General features: G+C 50.9%; 3 protein-coding genes across 3 annotated transcripts; 1 reads left to right on the forward strand and 2 right to left on the reverse strand.

Moving 5' to 3' along the window:
* Positions 1-7,067: 7,067 nt before the first annotated feature.
* Positions 7,068-8,723, reverse strand: COL26b_001410 (uncharacterized protein; the record flags this gene model as incomplete). Its single annotated transcript, XM_053174361.1, has 3 exons — positions 7,068-7,896; positions 7,947-8,202; positions 8,255-8,723. 3 exons carry the CDS (start codon positions 8,721-8,723, stop codon positions 7,068-7,070), a joined length of 1,554 nt encoding a protein of 517 aa, XP_053041671.1.
* A 3,830-nt stretch (positions 8,724-12,553) lies between these two features.
* On the forward strand, positions 12,554-13,204 carry COL26b_001411 (uncharacterized protein; the record flags this gene model as incomplete). Its single annotated transcript, XM_053174362.1, has 3 exons — positions 12,554-12,646; positions 12,677-12,970; positions 13,025-13,204. The coding sequence occupies 3 exons, from the start codon at positions 12,554-12,556 to the stop codon at positions 13,202-13,204; spliced, it is 567 nt and encodes a 188-aa protein (XP_053041672.1).
* Positions 13,205-13,313: 109 nt separating this feature from the next.
* COL26b_001412 (uncharacterized protein) lies at positions 13,314-14,914 on the reverse strand (the record flags this gene model as incomplete). The annotated part of the gene is made up of 2 exons (XM_053174363.1): positions 13,314-14,060; positions 14,117-14,914. The coding sequence occupies 2 exons, from the start codon at positions 14,912-14,914 to the stop codon at positions 13,314-13,316; spliced, it is 1,545 nt and encodes a 514-aa protein (XP_053041673.1).
* Positions 14,915-15,986: the final 1,072 nt, after the last annotated feature.

Below are 15,986 nucleotides of genomic sequence, written 5' to 3' on the forward strand. Positions count from 1 at the left end.
TCTCGCAGATGTACCGAACATGCCAGCACCCCTAGCGAGCCCCGGCGCTGTGAAGGGATTTCTGCTCCGCCACTTACGATGGTGGGCCAACAACTCAAAAGATATTTTCTTCCCAGATGGGACGTTGAACCTTGGCTGGGTCTATCCGTGCGTCGTCTCTCCCCTTCACCTACCTGAGAAGCTAACCACTCCTTGTTAGAAACATGTATCTTACCGAAGACTACAACTCACCACAATCGCCTTATTGGTGTCTCAAATCACTTGTGGTGGTTGCATTGTCATCAAACAACGCCTTTTGGATTGACCCTGAAGTGCCCTATCCCAATTTTTCCACGGATTCCGGCATTGAGCTCCTGCCTGCTCCTCGGCAAATCTTCTGTAATCACCCGAGAGGCAACCACCATTTCATGCTTTCAACCGCTCAGTTCATGGGAGTCGCGTTCAAAGGCCACCAGGCGAAGTACTGCAAGTTCGCCTACTCGTCCTCCTTTGGATTTTCAGTTCCCACAACCCATGTAACACTTCACCAGGTTGCACCCGACAACGCCTTGGTATTCAGCCGAGACGGGATGGAAACATGGGCCGGGAAATACAAGTGCGGCGACACAACATACGGGACGGCCGTCGTACACGGGAAAGCAAACGAAGAGGCCGTCTCGGCTACCGTTGAATGGTTTCCATGGGCTGATCGCAGTGTGACGGTGACAACGACCCTTCTCCCCCCAACTCAGCGCTGGCCGGACTGGCATGTAAGAGTTCATCACATCAAAGCAGCTGGACCTCTCAGTAGGCTGTTCACAGCAGAAGGTGGTTTCGCCATCAATGGCCGTCAACAACGAAACACCCGTAATCTGCTTGAGATGGCTGATGATGACTTTGATGACGCCTACGAGCTCGGCCAAGCAGAACTGACTATCATCGGCGCCAACTCAGTCCTAATTCTGGGCGAATCAGGTGCATCTGGAATCCGTGCCGATGTAATCTCAAGCGTATCAATGTCAACCAAATTTTCACCATTAAAGCCAGAGGCTAACACCAACATCATGACCCAGCGCTCTCTTATCCCCATGATAGAAAGCAATATCATAAGCCTAGGCCAGACTGATGATGTAATCATTGTCACCAAGGTCTTTGCTATCTCAAATAACGCATATCTAGTTAGAACTGGTCAGGCAAGGAGTCTGAAGCAACGATGGGCAGACCAGCCATGCATCCGTCTCATGAACACACCTGGCCAAACCCAAACCTCGGAGGACTTTATATCGTTGTAACTCAAAGGTATTAATTTTACGGATATGAGACGGAATGAAGGTGTGGATTTAGGTGCATAGGAGTGTGTTCACAAGCCTGTCTGGTCACCACTATCGCTTTCCTGGATGAGCCACATATCCGACGAGCCTGCATCAAAATCCTCGAGTCGTGTGTTGAACATGATATCGTCGTAGCTCATAATGCGATCCATTTCAGCAAACCCTTCATCCATCAGCACCCTGGATATCGCCGAGAGCTCGTCGCCGGTCGACTCAACAGATGAAGTGTCGCACATGACTGGTGTAACCGAGCTCTGAGAGATATGTCCTGCAATTTGAGATGGTTTGTCTGCCTGTTTAGTCGGTGCCTGGGCCAAAATGTCCTCGTTGATGATCTCGTCGGCGTATTCAAGTAGTGCTAAACGGAAATAAGTATTACTCTCGCATAGATCGTGAAGTTTGCGAAGACGAGTTGCGAATTGGCAAAACAACGAGCTTCCATCGGATCCCGCCGACCCGAAGTCTCCTGACCAACGTCGACTCATTTCTTCAAGGCTGTCGATAAGAGCCCAGAAGCTACTTGATAGGCCTCCGTCATATCTTCTCCAATGAACTGTTGAACCCATTTGAGTAAGTAGAGTAGGTTCCGGGGAAGGAAGTCAAAACATACCCAGAAGAATCTTTGCACTGATAAAGCAGCAGAAAGACATATGGGGAGAGACTATGGTTTCATCTGGCGACCCAGCGAGATACTTCCTCACCATATTCGCGTTCTCGACAGCAGCTCCGAGGCAGGTTTCGGCGCTGTAGCTACTCGGCAGCTTGATACCACGCAACTCGTGTGCTGGATAAGCGATTCGTTGGTGTAATAGAATCATGGAAGTGTTATGAGTAATGTGGGCCAAAGTCATGTTAGGATCCATGACACCTGGCATTTCTCTACGCGATATCCCCGAATCCTTCCACTGCTGAGGCAGGAACATCTTCCAGCTACATACTGTTGTCAGCTTAAAAGCTACTTCAGGATGCGAATTATTACTTACTGAACTAAGCGTAGATCCAGTTCTTTAAACCGTGTCAGCCAATCCGAAACCTCTTTTCTGTTACTGAAGTTGACCTTCTCCTGCAGAAAGTAGGTGTTGATCCGGCTTAGTGACTCGATGGATTCGATGTAGTAGGCGAAAGCCCCGATACTTGACATATCAACGGGAGCCCATGCGACAGCCCCTCGGGTCTCAGGACGTGCCAGATTTGTAATAGCTTGAGCATCTACAGTGTTTGACTGCGACGGGCTGGAGTGATGGGTAGGAAGAAAAGTAATGGAGTTGCCAATCTTGGCTGAAGAACGATCCCATATGCCCAAGTACGGAGTCACCGCCGGCGTCTCGGCATACCAACGACCACCACAAACAGGTAGCCTTCGACAGACATCAACTGCTGTCAGACTGGCATTTCATCTTTCATTGTCCATTAGAGTCAGCAATTCATGATGCGAGACGCTGCAGGTACAATTGTACTTACCCGGTAGTCATTGAACAGAACCTATTTCATGTACGATGAATTAGCTCTGGATGGCTTGTGAACGCGCCGAACTGTGAACCGACCTGTCCAAGATAAATATGTTCCAGAATACCCTGCGTCGCTCTTCCTCCTCGACCCAATTTCTCGGCCCCGTAAGATGTGGCGAAGGGCGGATAAATGATGAACGCCTTTGTCGGTCTTCATCCTCATAACTGAGCTGCAGGTATTGAACTGATCTGGAGATCGAACCAATGATAGGCCAGGCTTTATCACACTCTCCGTTGCCAATCTATCAGGGTTTGTAAATCTTTGGGCGAGTGGCTTGATGGCTAGCTTCGGGGTGCCTACTTACATCAGAAAAGGCGACAATTGCCAATGCTTGCAGGCTTTCAACATTGAGGGCGTTCATTGAGGTTGCGATCACAAGATTTCGTGATCTTTGAACTTGCGATTTGAGTTCGCTTGGTTCATGATCCCTTCTCTCAATAAACCGTGACGCTGCAACCAACATTGCGTGCAAGATGACAGATACACTCGTCTTGTCGGAAGTCAGCAATCTTTTCCGGAAGCCTGCTTCTTGCAAGAGTGGAATCCATGGCTGAACTCGGGTGAAGTATGCATCAAGTAGCTCTGAAAGCTGGCAAGGAAAACCAAGCGTTGGGTCTTCGTACCCTAGGACTGGTGACTGTATGTGAGCATAATGCTGTTCCTCATATCTTGGTCGCTTATTTGGTCGAAAGGACTCTTGGTCATTGTGCCTGTTTCCGCCAACGCTTGGTTGTGGTCCACTTTTCGGAGAGCTCAAATGTGACACAAGACTCGCTCCAATCGTGGAATTCAGCTTGTTGATCTCAGTCGCAAGAGTAGAGAGAACTCCTACGATCGATGACGTCTGATTATCCACATGACCACCAGTTGAGGCAGTTGGTATCTTGTTGCTGCTGAAGACAGCGTTTTCCACCGCCTCTAGATCAAAGCATGAGCATCTGCACGGTCACGTACGAGACGCGTCTTGCTTACCAAGTCTTCTATTGAGACTTTCGACGGCGCCACCCTTTAGCCCCGGTTTATTTCGCCTGTTCTCATAAATGCAGTCAATCTCTGATTCTATTAGCATTGCTTTTATTCTGTCGAAAGTCGAATTCTAGAGTCGCTCACCAAGTCGTTCGCAATTCGAGCAAAGCGGTCTCTGGCGGGTGCACTTCAGCTTGCGCCGTTGGCAACCCTCGCATGATGGCAGATCAACTGCGGGAATAGCTCCATCCGATTCCGCAGGATTGGGACCCATTGCAGTCATTTGGAGTCCATCGGACATGCAGCTAACCATGGAATGCTGGGTGACAATTGCAGGCAGAAGTTGGCATGATTCAAAAACCTCGGCCCAAGTTGTCCCAGTAGTTGCGGGGTTGTGGAGACGGGACGCAGGGCGGGGACTTGGTGACTCCCGAGAGCCCATCGGTGTTCCGGGTTCCGGTCACTTGAGAAGCGGTCTAGACTTCAACGCCGACCACCAAAGAGTGGCCCAGGATGTCGAATTGTATTTTGCGTTACAGAGAGTAGGACACGATTCAACTTACAGAGAATTTTCACCGCCAATTCTGTGATGTTTGTGTCTCAATCCACTTCACTATACCGAAAGCCTCCCTGTCCTTTCTCTAAGTGAAAGACATCTCGTCACACGACGTGTGCTCTGGATATCTCAGTCATCATCTCAAATCATTTTGCCGTGTTTGTTACCTCTAGAAGACGTATAGAGCATGAGCGACGAACATGCCCCAAAATAGCAATGGCAAACGGGAGCTAACCCCGCTGACAAAAGCCCATAGGCGGCATATTTTCGATACTTGTTCGGACGAACAGTACATTGGTGGGTGAGGCAATACAAGAACGTGGAAATCATAATCTCACTAACCGCAGCCATTCAATGCGGTTGGCGAAGACTCGTCCGAGGTTAAGACACTTGTTAATGGTCGTGGTCTTATTTGGTACTCCTACGTTGTTCTGCCTCACTCGACCACTTCAGGTTTCCATCCGCCGAAATGAAACCACATTGGGTCGCAAATATTGCGATATTCAGGGCGATGATATAGCATCCACAATCGACCCGCCAGACTGCCCAAAGCGTGATCTAGTATGACTCGTTACTAGGGAACGCATTGCTGCTTCGCCACATCTTGTGTACAAATAAGCCACTCCGTAAGGCTGAAGAGCGCAACAATAAGGTTTGGGGATCAATTAATTTGGCAGGCGTGAGTGGATCTTGGCCTAGAAGCTAACGTACCGAAAAGCCGGCAGAGGGTAACAGTGAAGGGTTGAGAGCCGCCATCTTGACAATATTAAGATGCGATAGCAACGTCGCCACGCGTCAACAAGCCATTTCGGGAGAGTTCATAGGCGCACGGGAGGGATTCCCCGTGACTAGTGGAAAGAAGAATGAATCATGCATGTTGTGATTACAGCAGAGAAGCCTTTCACAAGAAATTCGTGAAGCATTACGGAGCGCGAGTGTTTTCGCGGCTGGAGTCTTGATGAACTCCGATGAATCCACCAGAAGACCCGTATGTGTCTTCGCAACCGGCTTCGCATCCGGGGAGGGGAGGGGGGAGAAGCAGAAAAAACGGCGTATGCGTTGTCCTGAGGGCGGCTGAGCTGCAAGACACCGTGAAGGTATGAAATTAATTGATTGAGCTCGGATATCAGCTGCTAAGTCCGAATGCCCGCCACTTTACAAGGTCAATCAACCGTACAATTGTGAGATACAACACATCTTTACCGATAGGATTTGGGACTAGAGAATGTGCGGTGGACGCTATGCGAGTCACGTAGCAAGAAATTCGGTGTGACCCCCAGTATTTGAAACCATGGTGGCCGTGATGCGAGTGGGACTGAACCAGCCCCAACGGCAGCCATCGTTGTGGCTCCGTCTGTCGCTCTCGCTTTCGCTCCTCGCGCCTGTCATGCCACTTACGAAATGTCAGCGTTCTCGATGTTCAGCCTTACCGCAAATGCATGTGCCGTCAGTTCCCAAATAATTCAATTCAACGGCTTAATGATGTTCGAAGAGCATGACCAGTATTTAAGAGCTGAGAATGCCCTTCTCTAGAGCTCTCCTGAACCATAAACGGCCTCTCACATCTCAACCAATCGCTTCAACCAGCTTCTTCAATCATTTGATTACACCAGTCGCTCCAAAGGAACTCAAACAAACATGCAGTTCTCTACCACTTTCGCCGTTCTTTTCCTCGCAGCTGCTACAAGGTACGCAACCGCTTCCTCGATCATCATCACTAGCACAAGCTTTGCTCCCAAACCTCCTGCTATTTCTCGTAAAACTATTTACCAGCTTTCTCCATTGCTGCACGTAGCTAATCAACACTATCTAGCGTTGCCGCTAAGAAGCACACTCAACTCTATTGCACCAACGCCAGTGGCTCTGGACAATTCATCTTCTCGTTCCCTGTAAGTCATCCAGAAGTCGATTTTCTCTATAAGTGATAAGCTAACGGAGGATGCAGAACGACGACGTTACTAACAAAGTCTGCCCTACTTTCTGTTCGGACTGTACGCTCGGTGACAACGACGGACACCGTGTCTGCAACTCTCCGAGCAAGCAACTTGATGGCGACGGCTTTGCGAGTGCCTGTGTTGCTGCTGGGGCTGATGGCAGCAAGTAAGTGCTGTATTCAGATATCTACAGACCTCGCCAGTGGCAGGTGAGGGCAACATGTGGTTCTTGTTCAGGATATCAAGTCACATAGTATGGGCTAGATATTGTTTAGATAACATACCTTCGCACATAAACATTGTTTTCAGGCTGTGCTACTTCATTTTGATGTGTTTGTACTCAGGTTTTCGTGGTGACGGTAGTTTCGTGTCGTAACTCTGGCCAGCTAGGTGAGATACGAACTACCATGGCAAGTGTGTGCTGTACGTCTAGCCGTATTATGCTGACGAAGTGTCGAATTGTCCATCCCTAGACTATTCAATGCAGATCCCAGAATTATATCCTCGCTCAGCCCAGGATAAGGAGTATCCTTGGAATCCATCCCCTTTAGTTCTGCCATGTACCAGCTCTTCAGCTGGACTTGAAGAAGCTCTATGCACTACCTGTTTCGCTGCTACGTGTTCTTCACATTGTATGTTAGTTAAACCATCTGGTCGGTACTAAGACTGTACTTCTTTGAATTCCTATTGAACCCAAAGGCGTGAGTCAATCAGATCATTGAGGTTCATTTGAATCTAATTACAAATGGAGAGACGCGAAAGTGTCGTATGAGAGAGACCAAAACATCCGCTTTATACTTTATACCTCCACTCACTATTGGCTTTCCTAGCTGAAAAGTTGCTGTTAATGTGCTGCTTCATGTCCAGTCTCTTGTTGTGGGCGACAATGAACGCCCACGTCGCGGATAAAATGCAGAATGCAATGATGACCAAAATCATGCTGATTGTCATCCCTCTCTCGTAGTACGGTCCATCGCTCGTCTTGAAGATCCATGCAGAGATGTAACTGGAGGTATTACCCACTCCCACTACGAAGCCACTTCCGATAGCGCGTTGAAACGGTGTTTGCAGGTTTTGTATCGTCAATATCCAGATCATAGGGAGTGTGATGAAGGTACCAAAGGCGATGAAGTAAAGAGCCATCATGGTAACACTTGAACTTTCGTGTTGCGCCTTGCGCAAGACCGCATAGCCAATGATCGTGAATACGAACCCGACGAGGCCGAAAGCCGACCGGTGGTTGAGTCGATCAGCCGCGAAAGCAGTGGCAAGACACGCAACAGCTGCGACAACGAAGATGGGAACGATTTGGGCCTGAATGTCGGCGGCGCTCAGTTCGGGATGAAACGACTTTACAAAGGATGGCGAGAAGATTGAGACCGAGTAAGCGGTGGTAGTGGTGAAGCAATAAAGCGTTGCCCAACAGTAGTTGAGTGGGTTCAGGAAGAACATCTTCCATTCAGCCCATATGCCGATCTGGGTGGTGCGGGTCTCGACTGATGCCTCGATAATTCTCCTCTCTTCCTCCGTGAGGAACTTGGCCTTTTGAGGCGGTCCAACATTTGCGAAAGCACAGAGCAGAGCGGCCGCCGCTGTGAAGCTGCCTTCGATGATAAAGATCCTATTTGAATGAGAAGGGAGGCATGACGACAATATGGACAGAATACTTACCATCTCCATCCATTGAAGTTGTTCGTCGTCTTGATGTTGGCGATCGCGTAGGCGAGAAAGTTTCCCACGATGCTTGAACAGATGTTTGCGACGGTGATCAGACCGAGCCGCCATTGAAGGTGCTTAGCTGGATAGTAAAGCGAGCAAATGAAGACGCATCCTGGAATGAGCCCTGCGTCAAAAACACCGACGAAGAATCGCGTGACTATGATCTGGTCGTAGTTTTTGACGAAGCCTTGCGCGATCGTAATGACACCTTCGACGTAGTCAGAAACAGCGACAAACAGAGGCATAAGACTCTGGCTTACCAAGCAGCAAGTCCAAAAGACACATGTACCACATGTATGAGAAGTTGATTTTGCGATCCAGCCATCGCATGAGAAGATTGCTTGGAACTTCAAAGAGAATCAGTGGCGCCGCTGGCATGGTCAGAACGACGAAGACCTTCATCGCATCCAGCTTTAGATCCTGTGGTAACTGTCGAATGAGGGCTGCGCCGATATTGGTCCGACCCATCAGAGAGAGAAAGTTGAGGAAGAACATGGCGATCATCAAGTGCCAGTCGAGCTTGTAGAGTAGCTTCCGGTCGAAGACCCTCTTCTCAACCGACGATCCGTCATGCTCACTCTTTAGCGAGTCGGTTCTCGACCATCCCGGCTGCTCGATCACGCCGATGCTCGTTCCAATCTCGTCAAATTTCTCGAACTCTTCAATCATTCTTGAATTGCGCTTCGGTCGGTCCTCAATCTCCAGATCGTGGTCTTCTGGATTCGGCATCTTGGAGGTGTTGTATATGTAACCCGAGCTCAATGAGAAAGGATCAATCACAAGCCAGGGAAACAACAGAATGCACCTCAAGAGTCCGACATGTTTTCTTTTCACAAAACTGCGGCATAAGCAACTGCGATGGAGGATTTAACATCTCAGCCCGGTCTTGGTCCAGTCAGCGGGGAACTGCCAACGCGCCTCAGCCGATAACAGCCTTTGCGCATATTCTGCCACGTCCGTCCGTGAGTTCGCACACTAGGGAAGCTTATCGTGCTCCGGAAGTCTGTACCCAGCACAGACTTCATGTCAGTTAACGGAAACGAGACACTACGCATGCCGGATGTTGAGAAAATGTTAGACTTTGGTAGCCGGACGTCCCTCAGGTTCGTCCGTGCTTCTGACGCCGAGTCTCGAAACGGTGATGGCACTCAACACTGCCGGTTCAGCTTAACGGCCAACCACGAAATGACTAGAACAGCAAGTTCGGCGGCACATTGGTTCATAGTTCTCGCAGATTTGTTTGGGCACAAAGTCCGAACAGCTCGCATCAACTCTTGCCTATATAGGTCGAATGGGTGTATACAGAATCAGATGCCCGTTTTTCTGGTTTCCCTATTTTCAAGGTTTTGGTAAAGCTCACCATCTGACTTTCGGCGCTCGGCCAATGGGTCCGGCGCCGGAACAGCTCAATGTGCAGGTAGCTGCTGCCGGTAGGGAAATTTTACAGTTTCGCAAAGTTCGAATCGTGTGATAGAGTGTGCATGCATACAGATTCATGTCATCATCTCGATGGCGGTTGCTGAATCATCAGACTAGGCTCTTTCAGGACATCTTGCAATCCTTGACGAATTAGGTTTGCAATGGGCAAATCACGAGACGCCTTGTCTATTCATCTCGGTAGATCCTTGGTCTTTGACAGTCAAAGGTCCAGGATTGCGATCAGGCTTGGCACTTGAGTCTTCTAAAATCCATTGGCTCAGAGTGCTCTTTTACCATGTTCCAGAAGCTGTTATAGGGAAATGGGTTACAGGGATCTACATGCTCATTCGGTATCCATCCGTTGTAGACGGGACGCAACCATCAGTGCATATCAGGGTTCGATTGCATGAGGGGCTGAACTGGACAGAGATTCTTTGTAAGATCTGTATAACATTGTTGATTTTTACCGACCCTGTCCACTACAAAACATTGACTCCCTGGAGTCCTCGCAATAGGCTTGGAGGTATCGTGGGAGAGTCTGGGGATGCGGCGTTATCTCTCAGAAAAGCATTCATGGGCGCTTTCAGTCGCTGCCCATGCGTGTTGGGTAACTCCATTGCAGCACGCATAGGTTGATTCCCATGGAGCTCGGGCCTTCTAAGCTCCAGGCTTTTCCATGTGAAAAACACTGGAGGATCACCCGTATCCACGTAATGTTGTTTCGGCGCCTGGTGCCTTCCCCGTAGCCTGCGTATAAGCAAGAAAGTGCCAGCCGCTAACAAGATAACACCAATTCCGGCTCCGACCCCGATACCTGCCGCAGTGCCAGCAGCTATCCTTCCTTGGTCCCAAGCTTGTGCTTTATAGATCGTGGGAGCCGTTATGATTGGTTGGTGTTGAGAGACCCATAAAGCTTTATTTTAGCCGCGGGCCCTCCTGAAAATGAACAAAAACCTGAATTCACCCACTGTTTCTTGTGGCAGTCCGTCATTGATATTTTCAAAACGAACATTGACAGCATATGCACCGATTATCCCTGTCGAAAGAACCAAAGCTGTGATGATGCTGCTTTGCGACTGAGACTGTGTAACAGCAATGGTAGCTGCAGAGGTAATGCCTGACCAACAGCCAAACGTTGAAAGCCATGGCTGTCCACTGTATTCCGTCGCACTTTCAGAGGGACAAAAATACTTGCCAACACTTGTTGCATCCTTTAGTAACTGGACCAGATTATTGCAATCAAACAAAACATAGCAGACATATTAAAGATGCTTGCTTTGGACTGCAGATTTTCTGCTTGATCTTGCCCCCATCTCCGGAGAGAGTGGCTAGACAGGCCGCGGTGTAGCCGGAGGGACACTCCCCAAGCGAGTAGTACGATGCAGGAACAGGTGTGAACCCAGACGGGAAGCATTCCGGCGCCTGCGTGAATGGCGGGCCTTGCTGTACATAAGACTGGCCGTCCCGTTCTTCAAGCCAGTACTGATCTGGGCTGATGCAGGTCGGCGCTGGGGAAAAGATGGTGGTCAGCGACCCGAGAGACATGGTTGAATCAAAGATGGCTGGAAAGTCACACCGCGGTCCGCTGTTTGTATCCTGTGTTCAGAGCCATGACTGGCTTAAAGCATGTTTGCGACTTTTTGAAGTGCGAATGAGAAGAAACCTCGAAGAGATTCGTGGTAGGGGGGCATCCTGCAACCCCGGAAAGACGAGCACGCCACAGCGGAGATTCGGAGACTCGATTCAAGGGAGTGCACCTCTGGTGAAGATTTGGTGAGTTCTGTTGTTTGTTGGTAGTTTTTGGCGCGGTGACATGCAAGTTGTTGGTTGTTGGAACCTGGGTGTAAGTCAACAACCAACTATTATTGGACGCAGCGACCCGATTGTCTGGTACCCCATGAGAAATAGAACTATTTCAGGGTCATGGGGGTCTGCTTGACCATGGTTGTTGCCAGGGTCCGCAGTTTCCCCACGCTCAGCCTTCGTATCCCTTGTCTGCAGGTCAATCGAGGCACTCGAGTCAAAGACTGCTGTTCGCGTGAGGCGACGAGTGACATGGGGTCTGTGATATCTTTAACCAACATGCAGGAGTTCGCAGAAGCCAGGCTGTGCCCCGTCCGCACCTTGACCTTGGCAAGGGCCAGACACTTTCGTTGGCTTCTCGTTACCGCGCAGCCTTCTCTCAAATGGTTCTGGAAGTTACTTAGATTCGCAATGATTCGACGAGGAGACGAGGTCTTGGGGGCCAATGCCGAATTTGAACCGGTCAAGAGTGCGAGCTTCCCTCTCCTCTCTCTCACTTGCAGGGAATATTTACCGCGGTTGTATGCTGACGCCCACCGAGATCCCTTTTGAGGAAAACGCTCCCACCAAGATTAGGTATCGTGGCTAACCGCACCAACTCATGCATCAGGCTACCCATCCCACCTCGGACTCTCTCCGGAGCCCGTCGCTGCAATCTTAGGCACGCAATCAACGTTGCCTTGCTCCGCGTACTGAAATGCGTGCGGCCGTCGATCAGAACCCCAACATGGGTGATGATTCCCTCGGATCCCCTCACTCGACATCCAACGTGATTGGTTCAAATTGAGGTTGTCTTGCCTTCTCCCTTTGAGCCAAACCTCGTTAGCGAATCTTGGAATATGTCATTCACCCGTGTTTCACGGAGTTAAACCCCACGTCTCTTCGCATTCCCATCCCCCTCTTTGAGGGCGAGTTTCTTCTTAATTGCCCAAGATGAAATATATGGGGGTCCTCGCAAATTCATGATGGTGAACAGTCAATCCTGTGAAGACAAGGAAATGCCGTCTTCTCTGTGGCGAACTGCCAACAGGGCTGGGAGGAGCCCCGGCCCATGTGCTTTGTGACCGTATTCAGAAAGGTGGGAAGGGCAGAATGAGCAGACATGAGAGGTGATATCAGGTTGTTGGTTCGGCCGTAGAAGTGATGATTCGTTCGGTTCCACCTGGGTGATGCCGCGATGTGACGAGAATACAAGAACATGCTCTTCTTACCCTTCTCCCCGAGAGCCCATCCACCCAACCTTACTTCACTTCACCTCACTGCCAGCTCTTTTCTCAAACTTTCAGCGTTCCATTTGTAGTTTTGTTCGAGTAGCCCGTCCGGCTGCTTCACCCAAAATGACTTTCATTCTCCCTCGTGGGCCTAAGATGATCGAGGCCATCTGCCCTGGTTGCTTCAAGTCGTTTACCAAGATAGGCAGCATGCACCGCGTGAGTACTCCGTCCACCCAAATTTCTCAGCCAGCCCTGCTTATGTCTATGAAGCACATATACGAGGACCGTTGCCGCAATCCTGTCCCACGATTCGTCAAGAAGATTAAAGCTGAACACAACGCTCGCGTAGCCGCCGCCGCAGCTCGTTCAGCTGCCCGTGCTGCCGCGCGAGCCGCCCCGGCCGCGGCCGCCCCACCCCCGCCTGAGCAGAATACCAACACGCAGGTCAAGATTGAAGGCCAGGAACCCACAAAACACTGCCTACCGTCACTCGACTGTGGCTGTGGAGTGACATTTTCTCACAAGACTGACCTCGACTTGGTAAGGTTGGCCATTCATCAGCTCGTTTGATCAGCCTGACTTACTTTCCCACAGCATAAGAACGGCGGCTACTGTGTTGCCAAGCAATCCCAATGGCAGCCCCAACCGCAGCCTTTCGACCTCAACTACTTCGACGCCAACTGGATGGCATTCGATACTACGTGGGGACAGTCTTGGCCGCAGGCACAGCCCCAACTCACGAACTGGACGAGCACGAGTCCTGGATGTGCTTGATAATTAATCATGTATAGTATTAGGTATCAAGGGGCCCCCATACAAGACAAATAGATGGCCCAGGTGGGAATCATAATCGCGTCAATCTTCTCAACTTCCTCTACGTCTGTTATGTGCTAACGTCGACCACGCCAATCTTTTCGTACGTCGTGCCGTTTGTCCACTTCCATCCCACAATCTCCACCTTCGTAGCGTTCCTTTCTACGACGCCGTAAACCCGGCCCGCGAGGTTGGCTGCGATCTTAGTCGGCATATCGTCCCCAGACATGGCCGCAATTTCGCCCTGGTTCGTCCACTCGCCGCCAGAGTACGTCGTCAGAATCGGCGCCTTGCCTTCTTGCGTTGCCAAAACATGCATAGTGAGGTCGGTGTCATAGCCATATGAGAACGCTGCGAGGGACGAGTTTGTGGCGACGGTCGCGGGCAGCGTCTCTCCGATCCAGGTGTTGTTGTTGCTGAACACTGTCAGGCCGATGATTGCGCCTGCTGTGGAGATGTAAAAAAGCCTCATAGTCTTGTTCGTCTCGATCGTCTGGATGGGGATGAGAGACATGGAAGTACCCAAGGCCGGGGTGCCGAATCCGGTATCGATACCATTGACCTGCCAGTCGGTGGCTCCGCTGCCGATTCGACGGATGACGCGGATGACGCTGCCGGAGTCTTGGTAGACCACCAGGTTGTCAAGGTATGAGTCATTGGTATATTGGCCGTTGGATAAGAGTTGCGAAGTGCTCGCCGCAGTGTATGTGTCAGAGACGCCAGACTGGTCCCAGGTTGCCCCGTAGGCGGGGTTCCCATTGATCTGGCCCATGACTTTGTTGTCTTCGTTAAGGTAGTAGATACGGGCGTCGCGGGACTGTGTTAAAAATGATTAGTCAAGTCCAGCGGCTAATAGGATGAGGTTTGTCTTACCGTCTTGCTGTGCCATAACAGACTGTTGGAGATTGGTGTGCCTTCCTTCACGGTGTCCAGTACCTTGGCGTCGGCCGAGGTCCAGACATTTGTTGACGCATTCCAGTAAGACTGCCAGACCTTCTTGTTTCTCAGCTGAAAGAAGACCATCGAGTTCTCCCATCCATACTGATCCGTGAAATTCAATGATCCGATATTCGTCGCAGGGAGAATCACTCCTGTATCTGTCGAATTGTTCGTGTCTCCGCTGCTTCCGCTTCCACCGCTGCTGTCACCGCTTCCGCTCCCACTTCCACTTCCGCTGCCCGATCCGCTTGATGAGCTGTCTGATTGAGAGCTATTCGCAGCAGCAGCCGATCCAGCGACGCCTCCGCCAACACCGGCAGCGATCACGACAACAATTGCAATCGCCAGGACGATCCAAAACATCTTCCTCTTCATCCCGCATATTAATTTTGGCCTCTTCTCCTCGTGGATCTCGGTCACTTCTGGTGAATCGGGGTTCTCTTTCGGCGCGTAGTACGTCTGTCCATATCCCGTGCCGTTGCCGTGGCCGTTGCCGTGTGCCGCGTCAACGGCCTGCGGCATCGAGTAGTCCTGCCCATAGTACGGAGCCACCTCCGGGAGATCGGGGTTGTGGACCTGCGGTGCACTGCTCGGGTTCTGGTCGGCGAGTCGGAACTTGGTCAAGTCGTCGGCGTTCCATCCTCCCGCACTGCTGAGGGGCGACTGGCGGGTGTCCACCTCGAGCCCGCTGTAGTGCTCTTGGGCATACGCGTTGGAGTTTGGCGTCGTCATGATGTGGTGGTGGCTGCGGGTGTCATATCTGGACAAAGGGGGGCCAGAATCGAATCGGTTACCCGTTCAGTCCTCGCAGACCAGGAAAGGGAAATGCAAAGGTATAAAATCATCTCGGGGTCTTCAGGTGCGAGAGAGGGGGGCAGGCGGCAGAAAAAGAAGATTATCTCGCTTCCGGGGGCGGGCAGAATGCAACGGTGAACAGAGCGATCCATGAACAGGTATCCGTAATGCGGATCCGCGTCTTTGGGACTTTGGTAAGTTTTTGGGATGCTTTGAAGGCACCTCAGCGCGCGCTCGCCATCGTGGACGGGTGCGATTTGATGCTGCCAAGTGCCTTAGGGGGCTGAAGGATCCCGTCCCTTGCTCGGAAATTGCACGGCCTGGTACAGCTCATGTCTTGGTTTGGTTAAGCGCTGACCCGGTCTCCATTTCCAATGGATCGGAAACCCGCGAATGGCTTCCTGCTCAGGCGTCTCATCGGCCGGGATGCCAGGCGCTGTGCCACCCTCTGGCCTCGGCTGTAGGATTGACAATCAAATAAAAAGAGGAGCCGCTGAACCATGATCGTGGGGTCTGAATGGCGGCAATGGCCCGCCAAGTAGGCCTGGCCTCTGCATGCTGATTCCCAGCGAATCCTTCGTCCCCTAAAGAGAAGCTGATCCATGTTTGTTCGCGTGGTTTCGAGGCTTGCTATCCGTGGCGCCAGAACTGATGACCCACAAGCTGAATGGCGGATGGGATCTTTGGTGTAAAGGGAAGCCTATTGCCGCCCGCAGGCAGCGATCAACTGGCAGGGCTGATTCAATAGCAGTATCAGTCTTGGTCTGGCCAAGCGACTTGCCAGGGGCCATAATTCGGTGCCTAATGGACTGGGAGGCTTGGATCCGACGGCGAACGGAGTGGATGATGATCCCCGTTGTCGGCAGCAGTTCCGCCAGTCCGGACGGAGTAGTCCAATGATTGATTGTGCGGTCTAGATTCCTGTCACATCATCTTTTGCTACCAGTCATTATCAGACAGCTCCGTCTCTTGAACAACCCTCGATCTGGTCACTCGTATGTCCGTTGTG

The sequence above is a fragment of the Colletotrichum chrysophilum genome (genome assembly GCF_026319265.1).
Source record: "Colletotrichum chrysophilum strain AFK26 chromosome Unknown scaffold_6, whole genome shotgun sequence".
In the NCBI taxonomy this organism is placed as follows: domain Eukaryota; kingdom Fungi; phylum Ascomycota; class Sordariomycetes; order Glomerellales; family Glomerellaceae; genus Colletotrichum; species Colletotrichum chrysophilum.